Source organism: Pongo abelii, chromosome 9, assembly GCF_028885655.2.
Source record: "Pongo abelii isolate AG06213 chromosome 9, NHGRI_mPonAbe1-v2.0_pri, whole genome shotgun sequence".
NCBI lineage: Eukaryota > Metazoa > Chordata > Mammalia > Primates > Hominidae > Pongo > Pongo abelii.
The window spans coordinates 33145837-33168539 of NC_071994.2; the positions used below are offsets into that span (position 1 = coordinate 33145837).

A 22703-nucleotide genomic window follows, 5' to 3' on the forward strand; every position below is an offset into this window, starting at 1 on the left:
ACAGGCATGAATCACCGTGCCCGGCCAAGAGAATGGTCTTGATATAAGAATAACATATTAAAAAGAAAAGCATATTACCCTCAGCTTACAGCTATTTTCCTGCACTTTGGGGGTGTAAAGAAAGACATCTAAAAGAAGATCAAAAGGAAGGCCAGGACCAGTTGGTAAGGTTTTTGGACTGTTATCTTACAGGTAACAAGGCAGCACTGAGAGCCTCAGGTACAAGTAACTTAAAGCTAACTTTTCCAATAATTAAGTTGTGACAATGAATAGGATGATCTGGAGGCAGTCAGAGAGAAGTAATATGAAGAGAGTTATTAGCTTTAAGTTACTGCAACCTCCATCTCCGAGGTTCAAGCGATTCTCCTGCCTCAGCTTCCTGAGTAGCTGGGATTACAGGTGTCCGCCACCATGCCCGGCTAATTTTTTGCATTTTTAGTAGAGTTGGGGTTTCACCAGGTTGGCCAGGTTGGTCTTGAACTCCTGACCTCAGGTGATCCACCTGTCTTGGCCTTCCAAAGTGCTGGGATTACAGACGTGAGCTGTATAAGTAACTTAAAACTAACTTTTCCAATAATTAAGTTGTGACAATGAATAGGGTGGTCTGGAGGCAGTCAGAGAGGAGTAATATGAAGAGAGTCACTGAACTAGACATGAGGACCCGAAAAAAATCATCATTATCAGTTGAGAGACAGCATTAGAAAACACCAGAGGAAGTCTACAGCCTGATGACCAAACAGCATTAGGGTAAAGGAGGAGTGCAAGATGATACCCCAAAACACAGCTATCAGTGTGGGAGCCCAGATTTTTACAGAGCAACCTAATTTCAGTAAGAGACAAATCATGGTAACAGATTAATCCACAGATAACTTTGTATAAAATAATAACTTTGTATAAAACAATTTTTTTAAATTGGTTCAGCAAAGCAGTGATCCTATTAAACATCCACAGGAATAAACATTCATTTTTTGGAAGTAACAGTCTGGTGTAATGAGTTTGTTATTATAATAAATGTAATAATACTGCAAAAAACAATCTTAATTTGTTCTCAGTAGAGATAAAAATTACTAACTGAAGACAAAGACAACAACTTTGCAATACAGAGAACTCTTACCTCAACCGTTTCAACTGTCCACTCATCTACCTGCTCCTTTTCACCACTGGTGAACTGTGTTTCTGCCATGAACTGTCTATTTACATACTGCAAAGCAAAGTAAATGTTTGAGACATTTGTTTGAAAGGCAGCAAAGTAAAGGCAGCATTAAATTAAAATCATACCTCTGTTGATTCAACTTCACTTTGCTCAGTGTACTCTTCTGCTGGCTCAGGTTCTAAGAGGTTAAAAAATGGTGCAAAACAAAAGGATTTTTAGGTCAGTGATACTACTCTACTCTGTGTGATATTGGTAGATACACATCATTATGCATTTGTCCAAACCCAGATAATTATAACACTAAGAGTAAACCCACATGTAAACTATGGACTTTGGGTGATAATAATGTGTCAGTGTGGGTTTATCCATTGTTAACAAATGTACCACTCTGGTGGGGGGGGGGGGGGGGATGCTGACAATGAGGGAGGCTGTGCATCTGTGAGGGTAGAAAGTAAATGGGAAATCTCTACACTTTCTGTTCAGTTTTGCTGTGAGCCTAAAACTGCTCTAAAAAAATAAAGTCGGCCAGGCACAGTGGCTCACGTCTGTAATCTCAGCACTTTGGAAGGCCAAGACAGGTGGATCACCTGAGGTCAGGAGTTCAAGACCAACCTGGCCAACCTGGTGAAACCCCAACTGTACTAAAAATGCAAAAAATTAGCCGGGCATGGTGGCGGACACCTGTAATCCCAGCTACTCAGGAGGCTGAGGCAGGAGAATCGCTTGAACCTGGGAGATAGAGGTTGCAGTGGGCCGAGATCAGGCCATTGTGCTCCAACCTGGGAAACAAGAGCAAAACTGCATCTCAAAAATAAAAATAAAAAATAGAAAGAAAGTCTATTTTTAGAAATGATGCCATAAAGTGTAATAAATCTTTTTTAAAGTTAAGAATTCAACTAGGCCAGGTGCGCTGGCTCGCGCCTCTAATCCCAGCACTTTGGGAGGCCAAGGTGGGGGGAATCATCTGAGGTCAGGAGCTTGAGACCAGCCTGGCCAACATGGTGAAATGCCGTCTCTACCAAAAATACAAAAATTAGCCAGACATGGTGGTGTGTGCCTGTAATACCAGCTACTGGGAAGGCTGAGGCACGAGAATAGCTTGAACCCGGGAGGCAGAGGTTGCAGCAAGCTGAGATCGCACCACTGCACTCCAGCCTGGGTGACAGAGTGAGACTCAGTGCCCCCTGCCCTCCCAAAAAAGAATTCAACTTAAGGCCAGGCATGGTGGCTCACGCCTATAATCTCAGGACTTTGGGAGGCCAATGCGGGTGGATCACTTGAGGTCAGGAGTTCGAGACCAGCCTGGCTGATATGGTGAAACCCTGTCTCTACTAAAGTACAAAAAAATCGAGTCAGGTGTGGTGGCATGCACCTATAATCCCAGCTACTCGAGAGGCTATGGCAGGAGAATTGCTTGACCCTCGGAGGTGGAAACTGCAGTGAGCCAAGATCATGCGACTACACTCCAGCGTAGGCAACAGAGTTAGACTCTGACTCAAAAAAAAAAAAAAAAAGGCTGGCTGGGCACAGTGGCTCATGCCTGTAATCCCAGCACTTTGGGAGGCCAAGGCGGGTAGATAACCTGAGGTCAGCAGTTCGAGACCAGCCTGACCAACATGGTGAAACCCCGTCTCTACTGAAAATACAAAAATTAGCCTGGCATGGTGGTGCGCCTATAGTCCCCACTACTCAGGAGCCTGAGGCAGGATAATCACTTGAACCCGGGAGGCATAGGTTGCAGTGAGTCAGGATCACGCCACTGCACTCCAGCCTGAGTGACAGACAGAGACTCTGTCTCAAAAAAAAAAAAAAAAAGAATAAATTCCAAATAATAGTTTGCCATCACATAATCTGAATTTACTTACAAACTTATTTATAAAGTTAATTAACAGTGTTTTGTATTTTAGAAAGTCTTCTTTACCATTTATTCCAGAATTACTTGAGGTTCAACAGTAGCTATTTCAGATCATGTATAATGCAAATAAAGAGCTACTATATTAAAAGCCCTCTCCCGTCTCATAAGTAATAGTATAAAGCAGATTAAAAATCTTACTTTACTTAGTAAAGTGGTAAGAGGGGGAAAAAGACTGCCTTATATTAATCTCCAACTAGTAACTCCACCAATGTACAATCTTCGCTTCTAGTTTCAACCTACTAGCTACCAGTTACTAAGTGCTTACCATGTGTCAGGCACTGTATACACACTTGACATATTTTCTAAATGGGGAACCTGAGGTACAAGAGTTTCATTAACTTGCCCAAAGTTACAGAGCTAGTAAGTGTTGAAGCCAAGATTTAAATTCAGGCACTCTGATTCTAACAAAATTTATGCTCCAATGTTTCCTTGTATTCAGAATTTTACTCATCAACATAAGAGTTATCATAAAAGTATTCACAGTTAAGTGTCTAGCTATATAATTAGTGTTGTGCTACATGATAAAATTAACTGGAAAAGACCCCTTGCCTTGGAGGAATTTATAGTTCAAGATTATGGAGTTATAATCTCCCCATGATTAAAACAAAACAAAACAAAACAAAAGCAACTCATACTATTCATCCAATGCACTGGCATGGTAAATAGCAAATCTGGGCATGTCAGACAGAAACCTATTTGAAAATCCTTGTAACAGCTGGCCCTCACCCATACTCCTGCCCATCAATATTACTGCAAAAGAACTATCAGTTTATAATAGTGATCAAGACTAGTAAGACAAATGACTACTAAGACAAATATAACAAATACTGGTAGGAATTACTCTTAATAATCTGTCTTAACATTTTGTCAAGGCCGGGCGCAGTGGCTCACACCTGTAATCTCAGCACTTTGGGAGGCCGAGGCGGGTGGATCACGAGGTCAAGGGATCGAGACCATCCTGGCCAACACAGTGAAACCCCGTCTTTACTAAAAATTCAAAAAAATAGCCAGGCATGGTGACGGGCGCCTGTAGTCACAGCTACTCAGGAGGCTGAGGCAGGAGAATGGCGTGAACCCAGGAGGCGGAGCTTGCAGTAAGCCAAGATCATGCCACTGCACTCCAGCCTGGGCAACAGAGCGAGACTCTGTCTCAAAAATAAAAAAAAAAATTTTGTCATGCTTAAAGTCTCTTTAAAAATAAAATCTAGTGTACATATATGAAAACTAAGTAAGTGTATAGTTTAAACTTGTAGCAAAATCAAATAAAACCAGAACCCTAAACTAAAGTTGATATCCACCTAATACTCACCAGCTTCCGGTACCTGGTCTTCAACTGCAGGTGCTGAGGCTGCCTCTTCTTCCTCACACAACCCATTCTGGTGGTTGTGGGTGCTGTCAAAGTAGTTTGACTGAAAAACACGCTCAACAATTTCCTTTAGAACTTTATCTAAGAAAAAGAACATGAATTATAATGTAAGACTTATCTGAGGATGCCCGGCTTGAAGAAGATCCAACATTCTATAAAATATTGTGATTAAAAAATAACTGTTACTAAAACACATATACACATAAAAAGATTACATTTCACCAAGAACAGAAATGTATTACAGAATGATAGGGAACAAGAAGAATGCAGTTATATTAAACTTTATGGGTTTTTTGTTTGTTTGTTTTTGAGATACAGTCTTGCTCTGAAACCCAGGCTGGAGTGCAGTGGCGTTATCTCAGCTCACTGCAACCTCTGCCTCCCAGATTCAAGCAATTCTTGTTCCTTAGCCTCCCAAGTAGCTGAGTTTAGAGGCGTGTACCACCACGTCCAGCCAATTTTTGTATTTTCAGTAGAGGCAAGGTTTCACCATGTTGCCTAGTGAAGGTCTGACCTCAGGCGATATGCCCACCTCGGCTTCCCAAAGGGCTGGGATTAACAGGCATGAGCCACCATGCCCGGCCTGAACTTTATGTATTTTAAGTAAACTAGTTAGGTGGAAAAAGATGACATTTTACATTTATTCATTCAAAAGTATTTATTCAGCACCTACTACATATTAGACAATATGCTAGGCACTGGGAAAACAAAAAGGTATGTAAAGACACAATATATCCCCTCAATAAGCTTATGGTCTAACAGAAGTGGTATCCAATACAACTATAAAAAACTTACATCTGTGAAAAGTACTACACAGAAGTACAATGGACTGGACCCAATCAGAGTGAGGCCACAAAAGGCTTTCCTAGGTAAGTGCTACAAGAGTTGAAATCTAGAAGAGTAGAGGGGAAGAAGTGTTTCAAGGGAGAAGAAAGAGCATTACAAAGTCCTATACAAAAGATGTCAAATACAAGAAAAGGAAAGGAAGCCACTGTGGCTAAAATACAGGGAATAAAGAAAAAGCATAGGGAAAGATGTGGCTGGAGAAACTGGTAAAAGCCAGACCATGAATGTCCTTGAAGTTAAGGACAAACTTATATAAAATAAAACTGAGATGAAGCCACTAAAGATTTTAAAGAGGGAGAGGGGTGGACTCAGTTAAGCAACTGCATCAGACAAGAGCAAGGTATAAAAGTAGAAGAGAAAGAAGTAGACAATCGAAAGATATTCAAAAACAAACAAAAACTATCAGAATTTGGTGTACCAGGATATTTTTAAAAAGTGCAGGGCAGAGGGGGAGATGTATGAAGAGTTATTACTTTCAATTTCCTTAGCTTGTATATTATTAATAGATACACAGTAGGGCCACTCCCTGATAGGTCACTGTAAAGAAAAATAAAACTTTGAGGCCCATATTGTATTAAAAGCACTGGGAAATTAATCCTAATAAACTACCAATAACTCTTTAGATAATGAACACTTCATATGTTTTCCTTATTTCATTTCAGGGGCTCCTGGCTCAAAACTGTTTTCAAGGAGTTATAGATACAAATCAAATGTACATAAAAACACTAATTTGGGTATATTAGTACCTTCCCATTATAAAGATTAGTACTTTTCCATTGTAAAGATGTTACATTCCTAAGATGTGGGAACAAGATTAGGTAGAAAATAACCCCAAAACAAGCTATAAGCTTAAAGGTTTAATAACACCTTTGTTACTCTTCAACAATGTTCATGAAAATCTGATGAAGCTTGACTTAAAACTACTTTTTTAAGCTAACAAGCTTATACATATAGAACTTGCAGAACTAAAAGCAAAAAGGTAAACACATATTGTACAAAGAAATACAGACCAGAGTAAATGTTAACAAACCAAGAAAATTATTTCTTAAATGAAGAAAGGACAGACAAGGACTGGCATCCATTTCCTTAAAGCAAATATACTCTTCTAAATTTTGCCAATTAAAGCTCATACCATTTTGGTGATTAAAGCTTATAATCCAATCTGATTTCTTTTCAACCAATAGCTAAAAATGCATAAATACAGATACTTTCATTTTATGTTCAAAAATCTACCTTCCTAATGCAACCTTATAAATGGCAAAGATAAGAATCTATTCCCTGGTTTCACAGAAGGCTAAAAACGTAAATTCCTAGCTTACTGAAGGAGTGAAACGTAAATGTCCCTTTTTAAAAAAATCAGTTCACAGTTGCATGTTTGAGAATAAGGAGCTCACAAAGAAAACTAGACCAAGTATCAGCATATTTTAAATACAGAAAAAAATTAACATCCTCAAATTAGCAGATGTCTAAGACAAACTAAAGAAAAACTAAGGCAATAACCATGAGCAGAATGTATGAAATACAATAATTGTTTCACAAAACTTCAGCCATAAAACAAACAGTCCCTATCTATTACCAAAAGCTGTGGAAAGTCAATCTGATGTTAATCTGTCCACCTCAAACACAGTTAAGTCACATACAAGACCATGTGAAGTTAGGACTACCATATTCCCAGTTTTAGTTGTTTGTTGCTGGTGCTCTGATTTCCACATTACAGATTAAACATACAGAGAAACAAAAAAGAAATAAACCAAATAGTAAATAGTAAATGAATGTTATGTATACATTTCTAAATTTTATTCAATTAATATTAATTTTAAATAGGAAAAATAGCTGGGCGCAGTGGCTCACACCTGTAATCCCAGCACTCTGGGAGGCCCAGGCAGGTGAATCATTTGCGGTAAGGAGTTCGAGACCAGCCTGGCCTACATGGCGAAACCCTGTTTCTACTAAAAATACAAAAAGTAGCCAGGGGTGGTGGCGCATGCCTGTAATCCCAGCTACTCGGGAGGCTGAGGTGATAGAATCACTTGAACCCGGGAGGCGGAGGTTGCAGTGAGCTGAGATCACGCCACTACACTCCAACCTGGGCAACAGAGTAGACTCTGTCTCCAAAAAAAAAAAAAAGAAAAGAAAAGTAATTTTTTTCTTCCAAGTGAACTATAAACATAGGAAAATTAGTTTTTAAAGATTCCTAGTTATAAAATCAAAGTTATCAGTGATACTCACAGGTGGTTCCACATACAGGTTTTTCCTTCCCTTCCAGCAGGTCCCACAGGTGAATGGAGGCATGTTCATACTGTTCATTCAACCTTTTAATAGTAAATAGCTAATTAATAACCTTTCAGTTGTCAACTTAAATACTCAGAAGTTTCTGTTATCAAATACCACTAATACCTCAAGCTCATGTCCCGTTCAGGGTCTACTAGCTTATAGAATTCATCCAACAATGACAACTCCTCTTCGGACAATATTGGCACTCCATTCAAACCTTGTTTCAGGTCAGTCCGCACTTCATCATCTCCCAATTTGTCCAAAACATACTGTAGCTCAAGTACAGTTTTTAAACGTTTCTGTTCGGCTTCTTCTCTCATAAGCTGCTCCCGACGTGCTGTCTTCTTTATTGTTTTCTGAATCTGCAAAACAATATAAACGTAAAACACCAAAATTAGTTATATAAAACTTAGTTCAATCCATTTCAGGTCCAGCTTAAATAAGACATGTTTTACTCAATGAGTGAGATATGACCCCAATACACGAAAGGATGATTCCTGACTTACAAATACAGTTTAAACATAATCTATTTTAAGCAATGGTTAAAAATTCAGAACAGCTCTTTCCCTAGAAGGTATTTTACTACTGAAATATTACTGATGAAACAATGTGTTTGGTGCTTGTTTCAAAATAATCTAGAGGGCAAAGGGAGCAAGGAAATGAATGTGGATTTATATGAAATACGATTGACCATGAGATGATAAATATACAAGCTGGGTGCAGGTACAAAGAGTTTCGTTGTATTGTTTTCTTTAGTTAGGTATATATGTCTGAAGTTTTTCATTATGCATATAAAAAGTAAAAATTTTATGAATTTAGAAATTATACAGAAATGTAAAGGCCTAGGCCAATTAAAAAAGAAACCCAACCACAGCAACAATAAAAATCTTACCTCGATCTAGCCCCTCTATGGGCAAATGACCCAAAGTTCTAACTTTGAGTATCTACTAATGACTCACAAGGAAATGCCAAAAACCTACAAGTGCCCCTTTGCCCCAAATAATCCGCTGCCAGTCTCTCAGAAAGACATTCCATCTTACTGAAAAGAGTGCCTAATTTGTTTTTATGAATAAGATGATGCTGGTGGAGAAAAATAGATAAAGCTAAGTATGAATGTATTTTTCCCACATTCCTTTTTTTCTTTCCTGGAAAGGCTGAAGGGAAAGCATCAGCCAAACTCAATTACTCCTCTCCCTCTCCCGTGTATCTAACATGAGGCTGGGAAAAGAGGAAGGCTAGTCTTTTCAAAAGCCATGGCAGTGTTTTCCTTACCACTTTTTCCCCTTTCTCAAGCCTCACTAGGATGAACCAAGACACAGAAAACCAAAATAGGGACATATGAAACCTATACTAACGGGAAAAATGGGGAAGGAGACCTGGGAAGAACGAAAAAGGCTGGAATAACAAGACAAATCTATAATGGTAACAGAGTGTGCAGAATAAATATCTTAGCAATAAATGGCAAGTGATAGCTACAGTGAGCTGAGATCATGCTACTGCACTCCAGCCTGGGTGAAACAGTGAGACTGTCTCAAAAAAATAAATAAATAAATAAGTCTTCTTTTTTAAAAAAATAATTCAAAAAGAGTTTTTTGAGGCAAGGTCTATGTTTCCAAGGCTGGTCTTGGGTCTTGAACTCCTGGCCTCAAGCGATCCTCTCACCTCGGCCTCCTAAAATACTAGGATTACAGGTATGAGCCACCATGACCAGCCAGGAAGGTGTTTTTTGTTTGTTTGTTTTTTGAGATGGAGTTTCACTCTGTTGCCCAGGAGTGCAGTGGCACGATCTTGGCTCACTGACACCTCTACCTCCCAAGTTCAAGTAATTCTCCTCCCTCAGCCTCCTCGGATTACAGGTGTGTGCTGCCGCGCCTGGCTAATTTTTGTATTTTTAGCAGACACAGGGTTTCACTATGTTGGCCAGGCTGGTCTCGAACTCCTGACCTCAGGTGATCCACCCACCTCGGCCTCCCAAAGTGCTGGGGTTACAGGCGTGAGCAACCACACCCTGCCCAGGAAGGTCTTTATAGGTAGGTGGAGGCAGGAAACATAGGAAGAGGGACAGGAATATGAAAGGAAGTTAACAAAGCAAAAGAAGATAAGAAAGCTATTCTGTATGAAATGAACAGTTCAAGAAGGAAAAAGGTGAAAAGGTAGGCCAGAGCCAGGCTAAAGTTCTTGAATGCTAAACAAAAAGCATGTTTAATAATTGTGGAAAGTATACCAAAGGATCAAAGACAAATAAAAGCTCTGCTAATGAAGTTAAAGCTCAGAGAAAAGTCCTGAAAATACCCAAGTGTTACAAGAGTAGCAAAAAAGGATACAGGTATTTTCATTACACAGTGATAGTAACTTCCAAAACAGATGTTACATTAAACTGTATAGCAATCCTGCTTCTATTTTAAAAAAGCAAGAAAAGGAAATTGGGCAGGGTTCATTAAGCTAAGTGGAATAAATCTCTCCTTTGGTGCTATGGTCTGAATGCGTCCCCCTAAAATTCAAGTGTTGGAAACTTAACCTTCCCAACGCAATAGTGTTGGGAGGGTGGGCCTTTTGGGAGCTATTTAGAATGAATTAATACTACTATAAAAAGAGCTTGCAGGAGTATGATCACTCTCTCTTGCCCTTAAGCCTTCTACCACCAGGTGAGAACACAGTAATGCAACAAGATGCTGGTACCTTGATCTTGGACTTCCCAGGATCCAGAAGTGTGAGAAACAAATTTCTGTTCTTTATATAAATTATCCAGTCTCAGGCATTCCATTATAGTAACACAAAGTTGACTAAGACACTAGGTACAAAATTAAATTACTTTTTTTGTTTTCAGCAAAGATTTTCCTTCCCTAATCAGATGTAATAAGTAATTCTAAGATTAAGTAATTGAAGCTAGGCACGTTGGCTCACGCCTGTAATCCCAACACTTTGGGAGGCTGAGGCAGGCCGATCATCTGAGGGGTCAGGAGTTTGAGACAAGCCTGGCTGACATGGTGAAACCCCGTTCCTACTAGAAATTTAAAAATTAGACTGGCATGGTGGCGCAGGTCTGTAGTCCCAGTTACTCGGGAGGCGGAGGTTGCAGTGAGCTGAGATAGCAGCACTGCACTCCAGCCTGGGCGACAGAGCAAGACTCTGTCTCAAAACAAAACAAACAAACAAAAGAAGGATTAAGTGCTTCAAATATATTAGTTATACATCAAATACTGTTCTAAGCACAACCCTATGAGGTTATTATCACCATTTTACAGATTAGAAAACCGAGGCACTGTGATGGCCTCTGCCCATCAGCCCCCTTTCTATCCTATTTGGATCTGTTTCTCTGGAAAACCTTGACTAATACAAGAACAGTGAAATTAAGTAACTCATCCATGGTCAAACTACAAAGTCAAGTCACAAAATTAGGATTCAACTGGGCAGTCTGCTTCTAGAATCTGATCTCTTAATCCCTACACTGCATTGTCTCATATAATAAACTGTTTTTTGTTTCAGCAAATTAGAGGCAACTTTACATAGTCACACATTACTTAACAAGGATACATTCTGAGAAATATGTCAGTATGGAATTTCATCGTTGTGCAAACATGGAATGTACTTACACAACCTAGATAGTACAATCTACTACACACCTAGGCTATGTGGTATAGCATATTAGCTCCTAGACTACAAATGTGTACAGCATGTTACTGTACTGACTACTGTAGGCAACTGTAACACAGAGGTATTTATATATCTAAACACAGAATAGGTACAGTAAAAATACAGTATTACAATGTTATGGGACCATCATCATATATGTGGTCCACAGTTGACTGAAACATCATTATGGAGTACATGCCTGTATTTCAATGTTATTAGTCTTCTCCAAAGAAGATGACACTTATTCAGATGGCTTAATTTTCTGGCCTCAACAAATTATCTGACTTTGCTTGCATTTAACTTTTGTCCTTATTCCCAAAGGTTTTTGTCACATCAAAAACCCACTATTAAGTTGGATCGAGTGCTGATATAGGAGCACATCAGTTTGCCATACCCCTTAAGGTTCCTAAAGCAGAGAATAATTACCAATTATATAAACGAGCCTCTTTATTTTCTGACAGTTTAAATTGTGAGTCATTAGACATAAGGAACATGATAAATAAAAACATTTATTTATGTATTTCTAATGACTATCTGATTTTTTATGTATTTGCAGAGCTAACATTTTAAACCAATGAGACCTTTAGCATAGCTACTACACATGTTTGTCAAATCTCAAACTTGGTCGTTTTAAAAAATTTTTTAAATTTAATGTTTTTTTTAGAGATGGGGTTTTATCACGTTGCCCAGGCTGAAGTGCAGTGGCTATTCACAGGAACGATCATATGCACCGCAGCCATGAACTCTTGGCCTCAACCTATTGAGGAGCCAGAGCTACAAGCACATGCCACCGCCCCCAGTTTCAAACTTAGTATTTTTAAAAGACATCTTTCAGGTGTTACACTAAACTTTACAGAATGTGAAGGCATCTTAGATATAATTGGATACAACTGTCTCACCTTGCAGAGAGCTTATCAATAGTAATGGAAGGACTAAAACCCAAAGAAACAACAAAAGTATTTCATAAATATGTATACTTTCTTTTACTTACATCTTGACTTAGTGCCATGAAACTCCTCTGTAATTCTTTTGCAAACTCCAAATTATTTGTGACTTCCTGGTACTTAGAAACGGCATCCTAAAAGGACAAAGAACCCAAACTTTACTGGAAAGACAAAAAACCACAAAATTAATTTTTCTATTTAAAATAGTGAGCATTAGGTCTAAAATAAAAATATAACATCTTTACCAGCTGATCTTGATTAAGCCTTTCCCCTTTGTTCATTCGTTCCTGGTAATCATCAAGCTTACCCTATGTTAAAAGAAAAAAAAGAATTACATTCCGTTTTGAAGGTACATACCAGCTTAAGCATGCTTGACAAAACCCTCACAATCCTCTAAGTTTGTCTGAAATTTTGCCTTAAATAAACTTTTAAGATATATTCCAGTTTAAGTACATAAAAATTTTTTTTTTTGAGACAGAGTTTCGCTCTTGTCGCCCAGGCTAGCGTGCAATGGCACGATCTTGTCTCAATGCAACCTCTGCCTCCCACGTTCAAGCTATTCTACTGCATCAGCCCCTAAAGTAGCTGGGATTACAGGCACTCACCACCACGTCCAGCTAATTTTTTTGTATTTTTTGTAGAGACAGGGTTTCACCATGTGGCCAGGCTGGTCTCAAACTCCTGACCTCAGGTGATCCACCTGCCTCGGCCTCCCCAAGTGCTAGGATTACAGGCATGAGCCACCGCGCCCAGCCTAAGTACATAAAACTTTTTAGATATACTCCAACCATTGCTGAATGATATCAAAGGCTGTATTGTAAACCAATGGCACAACATTATTCATTCTTTAGCTTAATCAAGAAAGAGTATTAGATGGACTAGGCATATGGCTCCTACCCACATGGGTAGGGGCCACAATTTGGTTAGGATCCTGCTTATACTCAAGTGAGCATATCAGACATTTATCAAGTTAAATTTTTGCCTCTCCCTCTCCCCATAGTAAGAATTCATGTGACTAGGTGATATAAGAGTATTTTTAGGCTGAATGCGGTGGCTCACACCTGTAATCCTAGCACTTTGGGAGGCCGAGGTGGGCGGATCACCTGAGGTCAGGAGTTCGAGACCAGCCTGACCAACATAGAGAAACCTCGTCTCTACTAAAAATACAAAATTAGCTGGGCATGGTGGTGCATGCCTGTAATCCCAGCTACTCAGGAGGCTGAGGCAGGAGAATCACTTGAACCCAGGAGGCAGAGGCTGCAGTGAGCCGAGATCGCACCATTGCACTCCAGCCTGGGCAACAAGGGTGAAATTTTGCATCCAAAAAAAAAAAAAAAGAGTTATTTTTTCGGGCCAGGCACGGTGGCTCCCGCCTGTAATCCCAGCACTCTGGAAGGCCAAGGTGGGTGGATCACTTGAGGTCAGGAGTTTAACACCAGCCTGGCCAACATGATGAAACCCCATCTCTACCAAAAAACACAAAAATTAGCTGGGTATGGTGGTACGAGCCTGTAGTCTCAGGTACTTGGAAGGCTGAGGTGGGAGAATCATTTGAACCCTGGAGGTGAAGGCTGCAGTTAGCAGAAATAATGCCAAAACTCCAGCCTGGGCGACAGAGTGAGACGCTGCTCCCCACCCCGGGGGGAAAAAAGTATTTTTTTTTCTGAATAAACTCATGGGCATATTGTCTTTAATGTACTTCATCCATTTATCTTGAACAAGATAGCTACCACCTCACTAGTACACAAGTCAACAGCTTTGCTTTGTTAGTTCAAGGGTGAGGACAGAAAACTAACATCTGGTTTAAGATCACATTTTCTTGCTAAGATTAAAACTTTGCAGGTTTCCCAGGCTACTATTAGGTAAAACCCCACAGATATTCAGGTAATGCAACAGAGTCACAAACTGTTATTATTGTAAAGGTCAGAGGACAGGGAATGAGGATAAATCTAAATTAACAGGACAACACTTAATCCCAATAAATTATGAACATACATAGTTCCTTACCCCCTTACCAATAATAAAATTGTGAAACAAAGTACAAAGTTAAATTCTAATAAAGGGCATTCAGAAACCACAGATGCCAGTTTAAAAGCAATGGTAATAAGTTTTGTTTTTTCTTTTTTTCTAGGTCAAATGATCTATTTTCTTTGTACCATAAACAAATGTCAACTTGCCTAGCCATTCTACCCCAAATTGAAAACCCTACCACAATTCCTTCATAACACTGGAGGTAAATAAAACCAAGATAATCACTAAGGCATTAAAGGCTTTTAATAGTATCCAATTTTATTATTAGATGAACTATTTCACACCATCTATAAGCCTCCAAATAAACAGGTATAAAATTTCAGTCTACTGATTTGAGGGGAAAAAAAAAAAAAAAGGTTTTTTTACACTGATAGGACAGACCTGACCCCAGGTGCAGATGATGTGTCTAATTACCTCACAATACTCTGAGGATCAACAGATAGTTCATTCTCTTTTTTAAAAGGGAAGGGAAGACTCATAAGCTTGGGAAGCTAAAAAGTTTTAAAATAAAAAATTTTATTTGTTTAAAGGGTAGGCTATTTTTAAGAAATAAAAAACTAGACCAGGCCCAGTGGCTCACACCTGTAATCCCAGCATTTTGGGAGGCCAACGTCGGCAGATAACAAGGTCCGGAGTTCAAGACCAGCCTGGCCAACATTGTGAAACCCTGTCTCTACCAAAAATACAAAAATTAGCCGGGCATGGTGGTGCACACCTGTAATCCCAGCTACTCAGAAGGCTGAGGCAGGAGAATCGCTTGAACCTGGGAGGCAGAGGTTGCAGTGAGCTGAGATCATGCCACTGCACTCCAGCCTGGGACAAAGCGAGACTCCATCTTAAAAAAAAAAAGAAAAAACTGAATAAGTTTTGAATTTATGATTTAGGATATTCCAAAATAATATTATAATCACAATTCCTCTATTTAAAAATATACAAACAGAAAATATGCAAATAGGAGGACCTAAAGTTCAGTGCTAGTACACAGTTCATTATTACTGAACAAAAGAAACACTGTTATTAACTTATACCTGGTATTTATTATCTTCCTTCATTTTTCTATAGTATTGTACATTTTTCAAGAAAATTGTTGCTAAATCTAGAAATACACCATACATCCCTCATGGGGTGGAGTTTGTATATCTAACCAAAATGGATGTAGAATCAAACTCCTAAAAAATGCCTGTGTAGCGATGAAAATAAACATAAAAAGATAAACAATGAAAAAGGTAAGAATGGTACCTGAGTGGTAAAATTATAGCTGGAGCTGTGTTCCTTTTGCTTTGTTTTATACACTTAACTACTGTGCAATGAACATATAGTTTGTATAATGAAAACAATAAGAATTCCACGCAATAGAAAAGATATTAAAATTGACAGACTTCAGTACATTGTCAGGACTCTCACCAATAACAATCCTTAATTATGAACCTATACTATCCTATAGTAGGACAACCTATCCTAGAGTAGAAAACCTCCAATTTTCTACACAATAACAAATTTAGAATGCATCCAAACCGAGAGCTATTGCAGATTACATTTTCCAAAGATAGCTACAAAATCTGCATGCATTCTCACATACTGTTCTACAATGTGACCTTGGCACTACTCCATTAACAACTAGTCTACTTCCCCTGCCATTGTACTTGAGTGAGCTTCAACCAAGAGTACTGTGTAAGTGATGCTGTATGATTTCCAAGGCTGAGTCATAAAAGCAATCCATCTCTGCCTTGTTTGCTGGTGATCCAAACACTTGTATTTGGAGCCTTCAGCCATCACACAAATACAGTAACTCTGCGACTGCCACATCACGAGGAAGCCATGCCATGAGGAAAGGCCTCTTGCTTCTGATCAGCAATCCCTGTGGTTCTACTCATTTTAGTCCAAGCAACAAACATATGAATGAACAAGTCTTAGTCTTCCCACATGAGGCCCCCAGTGTCATCGAACAGAAACATCAAAACTCGGGTGTGCCCTGTCTGAATCCCTGACAGGCAGAATCTTTGTGCATAAGAAAATCATGGTTTTAATCCCTTAAATTTTGGATTAATCTGTTACACGGCAATAACTGGAACAAGGTTAAAGGGGAAATGAAAAGGGAAACAGCCAGTATGTGAAACTCAGCTTCATGGTACACATCTTCATGGAACATTATGACAAAAGAAAGTATGCAAAAAGAACGCTGCATAGCCAAAATAAAGATCTATACATTATGGCCAGGCATGGTTGCTCAGGCCTGCAATCCCAGCACTTTGGGAGGCCAAGGCAGAAGGATCACTTGAGGCTAGGAGTTCAAGACCAGCCTGGACAACATAGTGAGAACCTGTCTCTACAAAAAATTTAAAAATTACTGAGGCGTGGAAATTTTTTAACTTAGTGCCTATGGTCCTAGCTACTTGGGAGGCTGAGACAGGATGATCACGAGACCACAAATTGGAAGTTGTGATGTGCACGACTGCCCTCCAGCCTGGGTGACAGCACAGTATCTTGGCCAATAAAATAAAAATTTAAAAAAAAAAAAACTGTGCATTTTATTAAAGCTCATATGCCTATTTATTCTGATTTAGTATTACTATTAACATATTTCTCATGTTTCAATCCAATAACTGAGATTTTTAAAAGGTGAAGAACTGATGAATTTACTGTAAAGAAAGAAGTATATAGATCATAACTCAACAATCTCAAGAATCTTTTACAGAATTTTCAAAGAGCAGACCACAGTTCCTTATACCCAGCGAACTGAATTGCTCAATCAAAAAAATGTAGTAAATCAAAGGTACAGGTCCTGACGCCATGGCTCACACCTGTAATCCCAACACTTTGGGAGGCCAAGGCAGGCAGATCACTTGAGGTCAGGAGTTCAAGACCATCCTGGCCAACATGACAAAATCTCATATCTACTAAATATACAAAAATTAGCTGGGCATGGTGGCATGAACCTGTAATCCCAGCTACTCAGGAGGCTGAAGCACGAGAATCACTTGAACCCGGGAGGTGGAGACTACACTGAGTCAAGATTGTGTCACTGCATTCCAGCCTGGGAAACAGAGTAAGACTGTCTTTAAAAAAAAAAAAAAATGCTGGGTGTGATGGCTCACGCCTGTAATGCCAGCACTTCGGGAGGCCGAGGCGGGTGGATCATGAGGTCAAGAGTTGGAAACCAGCCTGGCCAACATGGTGAAACCCTATCTCTACCAAAAAAAAAAAAAAAAAAATACAAAAATTAGCCAGGCATGGTGGCACATGCTTGTAGTCCCAGCTACTCGGGAGGCTGAGGCAGCAGGTGGAGGTTGCAGTGAGCCAAGATCATGCCACTGCATTCCAGCCTGGACAACAGAGTGAGACTCTGTCTCAAAAAAATAAATAAATAAAAAAGGTGGCCAGGCGCGGTGGCTCACGCCTGTAATTCCAGCACTTTGGGAGGCCGAGGCAGGCGGATCACAAGGTCAGGAGTTCGAGACCAGCCTGGCCAATATGGTGAAACCCCGTCTCTACTAAAAATACAAAAATGAGCCGGGTGTGGTGGCGGACACCTGTAATCCCAGCTACTTGGGAGGCTGAGGCAGGAGAACTGCTTGAACCCAGGAGGCAGAGGTTGCAGAGAGCCAAGATCGTGCCACTGCACTCCAGCCTGGGTGACAGAGTGAGAATCTGTCTCAAAAAAAAATAAATAATAAATAAATAAAAATAAATGTAAAAGGTACAGAAACTACAGGTCTTGGCTGAGCACAGTGGCTCACGCCTGTAATCCTAGCACTTTAGCACTTCGAGAGGCCAAGGTGAGGAAACTATCTGAGCTCAAGAGTAGGAGTTCAAGACCAGCCCGGGCAACATGGCAAAACCCTGTCTCTGCAAAAAAAAACAAAAATTAACCAGGCCTGGTGGCGCACACCTGCAGTCCCAGGAGGTGCAGGTAGGAGGATCACTGAGTCTGGGGAGGTTGAGGCTGCAGTGAGTAGCCTCAACGTGTGATCACGATATCACACTCCAGCCTGACCAAGAGTGAGATCAAAAGAAACTACAGGTCATCCATATAACATTTTTCTAACCACAATAAAAAAAGAAAGTTTCATCATAGCATTACACATGCTCTTCCACGGCTGTTAACACTTTCTACACTACTATTATAAATATCCTATCCCCTGTCCTTGCCTAAGCTTCAAGGAAAGCAGGATCCTAAGTCTGATCAAAGTTTCTAAGAAACAGCACTCATATGAGGAAATACGAATTTATTAAGAAAACTGCAGGATGACAAGAAAAACTTAATTAAAAGGCACTAGTTTTTCCCTTATCAGTAAAATATAGCATTTCCTGATCTCTCAGCTATTGAGGTATACAAAGAACTTTATCACCATGGAATCTGAGCTGGGAAGGACTTTGTTTCACTGTTATATATAATCAGATCTCTGCAGAGCAGAGACCCTATGTTGGTTTATGTCAGTGATTTTTAAAACTGTGGGCCCCAAACCAGCAACATCAGCATCAACTGGCGACTTGTTAGAAACACCAATTCTCAGGCACTACCCCAGACCTACTGAATCAGAAACTCAGTGGTGGTTGGTGGAACCCAGCAATTTGTAGTTGGTATTGAGTCTTCTGGGTGATTCTGATGCATGCTTAAGTTTGAGAAACACTCATCTTGTTCAAATACATTGTAATTAACTTGTAATAGCCCAGTAGAACCCGGAAATAAATTATTCTGAATCAAACATATGATATGATTAGTGACCTTAAAAACCATTATACGGGGCCAGGTGCAGTGGCTCACGCCTGTAATCCCAGCACTTTGGGAGGCCGAGGCGGGCGGATAAAGAGGTCAGGAGATCGAGACCATCCTGGCTAACAAGGTGAAACCCTGTCTCTACCAAAAATACAAAAAAAAAAATTAGTCGGGCGTGGTTGCGGGTACCTGTAGTCCCAGCTACTCAGGAGGCTGAGGCAGGAGAAAGGTGAGAAACCAGGAGGCAGAGCTTGCAGTGAGCCAAGATAGCGCCCCTGCACTCCAGCCTGGGCAACAGAGCGAGACTCCGTCTCAAAAAAAAAAAAAAAAAAAAAAAAACCATTATATGGCAGCTTTAATTTGGAAGTAAGTTGTTTAATAAACTTTAAAGTTGAAACTTTAAACAACTCAGAAAACTTGAACTATGGCTGGGTTTCTAGACCAGCTTACAAATCTAACCTAGTAACTATTCCATGAAGAGAACACTCGTTTATGATCTGAACACTTAGAGGTTACCACCTTTGAGAAGGAGAGGTGAGAGAGAAAAAACAAAGGCTTATCATCTGCCATTTATAAGTAGTACTTTTGTTAAATCTTGCATTCTTAGCTGACACCTCAGAAGTTAAACTAAGTGGTAAATACCAAAATGTACACTATAAACAGAAAGCCTCTTACGACAATTGGTCTAATTTTTTACTTTTCAAAATGAAATAGCTATTACTATAGCTATAAAGATTACTATAGCTTGCAATCTCAGCTCACTCCTTAAGTGGCCTTCCATGATAAGGAAAAGGATATGGTATCTGTACTTCTCCAAATACAATTTGCCTAATCTTTGAAAGCACAGACTACTCAAGAGAAAAACGATGCCATCTTAAGTGGCTTCATTCCTATTGTCACTTCCTATTCAAATGGCTTACATTAAAGTCCAACTAGAAAATCTGTCCACTGGTGTTAAAATTTACAGCATGAACTAAGCCAATATACAAGGAATAGCTTGTCACATTGACAGATCCAACATTATACTAAGAACAGAATGGTAAAGATAGGAGTAATAAAGGGCTCCAGACAGACACAGCTTTATTCTTTCCTAGGCTGGAACATGGCTAACAGCAGCAGCAGAGGTAACAATAAATTGGTCAGCTACTCATGAAATACATAAAATAAGATATTAAGCATTTTTCCTAGAGAATGAAACCATTTTCCTAGCATAAAAATGTATCTTCAGGCCGGGCGCGGTGGCTCACACCTGTAATCCCTGCACTTTGGGAGGCCAAGACAGGTGGATCACCTGAGGTCAGGAGTTCAAGACCAGCCTGACCAACATGGAGAAACCCCGTCTCTACTAAAAATACAAAATTAGCCAGGCATGGTGGCACATGCCTGTAAACACAGCTACTAGGGAGGCTGAGGCAGGAGAATTGCTTGAACCCGGGAGGTGGAGGTAGCGGTGAGCTGAGATCACACCATTGCACGCCGGCCTGGGCAACAAGAGCGAAACTCCATCTCAAAAAAAAAAACTATCTTCATCAGAAAGCCTACTACGTTACAATGTTGATAACACACACCTGCCCTCTTAGATCCTTTCTAACTTGAAATTCAATTTAGAGTTCCTTTTCAGCTACTGAGTATCCTAAGTGTATTAAAAAGCCATTTATAGCACACATATGAGCAAGATAAAAATCAGGCCATTTCCCAGATTACCCAGTCTTTAAGGGGGAATCATGGGAGAGGTGTGACCACACCCAGTAGATGTCAGAGTCATGTGGTACTGGGAAATAATTATCCCAACAAGTGCTATCCAGTCTCACTCTATATCCTGTTTCTTTACTGCTTTTAATAGTTGACAGTATTCACTATGTAACAGACATTCAAATTTAAAAGGTAGCTAACCCTATCAGGGAGGCACTACTATCAATCATATTTCACCTAACTGTAAATTGAAAGACACAGTTAAATAACTTACCTAAGTAAGGTCTTAAATCCCAGAAAAATCATTTGTGCCTTAACAACCCTCCCCCTTAGAATGTCATTCTGGATTCCAGCTGTTGCGACATTCCAGCTCTGCCTCTGCTGCTGCTGTTTTCTTCCTTTCTCCAATCAGATTATTATGTTGTGCTGAACTGCAATACATCTAGATCTTCCATTCTTCCCAAGGAGTTTCTCATCACCAAAGTTACTTTCTTGAAATGGATTTTTTAAATTAAGTTCAGTAGGTGCCATTAGGGTGCCAGAAGAGGGATATCCATGATAGATGTCCTCCTGGGCTTTGCTTCTTTATTGTTATAGCCAACAAATTCCATAAATAAAAAATTTAAGAAGAAATTTTTAATTATGCAATTAAAAATAAATAGCAAAGAGATGATAAACTCCAAAAAACCCTAAAAATTCTACAACTAGACAATTATAAATAGTCAGAAGAAAGATTAGGAGGAAACATCTGAAAAAAACTAACTTGGCTATCCAGGAAAACTTCGTAACTCCTATTCTCAAATAAGGAGATCTCTAAACTGAGAGGGAATACTTAAAAATGAAGCCTAAAATAACCAAAGTAGTTAAGAGCACCTAGCTATACTTTATGTATCCAGGCCAAATAAATCACTTCTAGAGTACTGTACCAACTTTTGCAAAGACAAAATATTTCTTTTCCTCTCAACTTTCCATCATCTTTAGCAGTTTTCCTTTTTTTTTTTTTTCCGAGACAGAGTCTTGCTCTGTCACCCAGGCTGGAGTGCAGTGGCGTGATCTCGGCTCACTGCAAGCTCCGCCTCCTAGGTTCACGCCATTCTCCTGCCTCAGCCTCCCGAGTAGCTGGGACTACAGGCGCCCACCACCATGCCCGGCTAATTTTTTGTATTTTTAGTAGAGACGGGGTTTCACTGTGTTAGCCAAGATGGTCTCGATCTCCTGACCTCATGAACCGCCCGCCTTGGCCTCTCAAAGTGCTGGGATTACAGGCGTGAGCCACCGCGCCCGGTCCAATCTTTATCAGTTTTTCTAGGTATTATTTCAAGTCCCCAATCCCCACATTCTTTGTTCTTCACTTAGAAAATTACGAGTTTTGACTTTGCCCACAATGGTAGGCAGCTGACTGTCTCCTATTTGCCCTCCACAAATTCAACTGAGTATTGTTAGCTAGTGAAATCCCCCAGAAGACAAAAAAGATAGTAAGCAAAAGTTTCCTCAATTTTTAAAAGCAGGGTAGAAAGAACATACACTACAATCCATAGCTGATCCATGGCAGCTTTCTTCAAATGTTGAAAGTATGCTCACGTAGCGGAAGTCTATGCTGTTCCACAAAACAAAGACTATTAAACAGTGGTGGTAAGGATATACTTTTCTCTTTTTTTTTTTTTTTGAGACAGACTCTCGCTGTGTCACCCATGCTGGAGTGTAGTGGCGCGATCTTGGCTCACTGCAGCCTCTGCCTCCCAGGTTCCAGTGATTCTCCTGCCTCAGCCTCCCAGGTAACTAGGATTACAGGCATGAGCCACTACGCACAGCTAATTTTTGTATTTTTAGTAGAGACGGGGTTTCACCATGTTGGCCAGGCTGATCTCGAACTCCTGACATCAGGTGATCTGCCCGCCTCAGCCTCCCAAAAGTGTTAGGATTACAGGCATGAGCCACTGTGCCCAGCCGGTAAGGATATACTTCTACCACCAAGAACTTAAAGAGTGGCACACCAATGAAACAAACTTTCATTGAGAAACGAGCACTCTACCAGGCCCTAGAAGACTGGTTAAAGCAGAAGCTGAATGAACACCTGTCGGGAATGCTGGATTTCTGAACGCTAAGAATGGCATAAGAATGCTAACCTAGGC

The 22703-nt window shown here is 40.0% G+C and overlaps 1 protein-coding gene across 3 annotated transcripts in view; it reads right to left on the reverse strand.

Moving 5' to 3' along the window:
- The window catches only part of CAPRIN1 (cell cycle associated protein 1), a 49803-nt gene that overhangs the window by 17118 nt on the left and 9982 nt on the right, over positions 1 to 22703 (reverse strand). For all 3 annotated transcript variants that reach the window (XM_024255521.3, XM_063728490.1, XM_024255522.3), the window contains 7 exons: positions 12377 to 12439; positions 12179 to 12265; positions 7678 to 7916; positions 7510 to 7592; positions 4378 to 4515; positions 1279 to 1331; positions 1115 to 1201 (listed from right to left, as the gene is read on the reverse strand). In XM_024255521.3, the coding sequence (XP_024111289.1) occupies positions 1115 to 1201; positions 1279 to 1331; positions 4378 to 4515; positions 7510 to 7592; positions 7678 to 7916; positions 12179 to 12265; positions 12377 to 12439 (750 nt within the window). The remainder of the gene's footprint in view (positions 1 to 1114; positions 1202 to 1278; positions 1332 to 4377; positions 4516 to 7509; positions 7593 to 7677; positions 7917 to 12178; positions 12266 to 12376; positions 12440 to 22703) is intronic.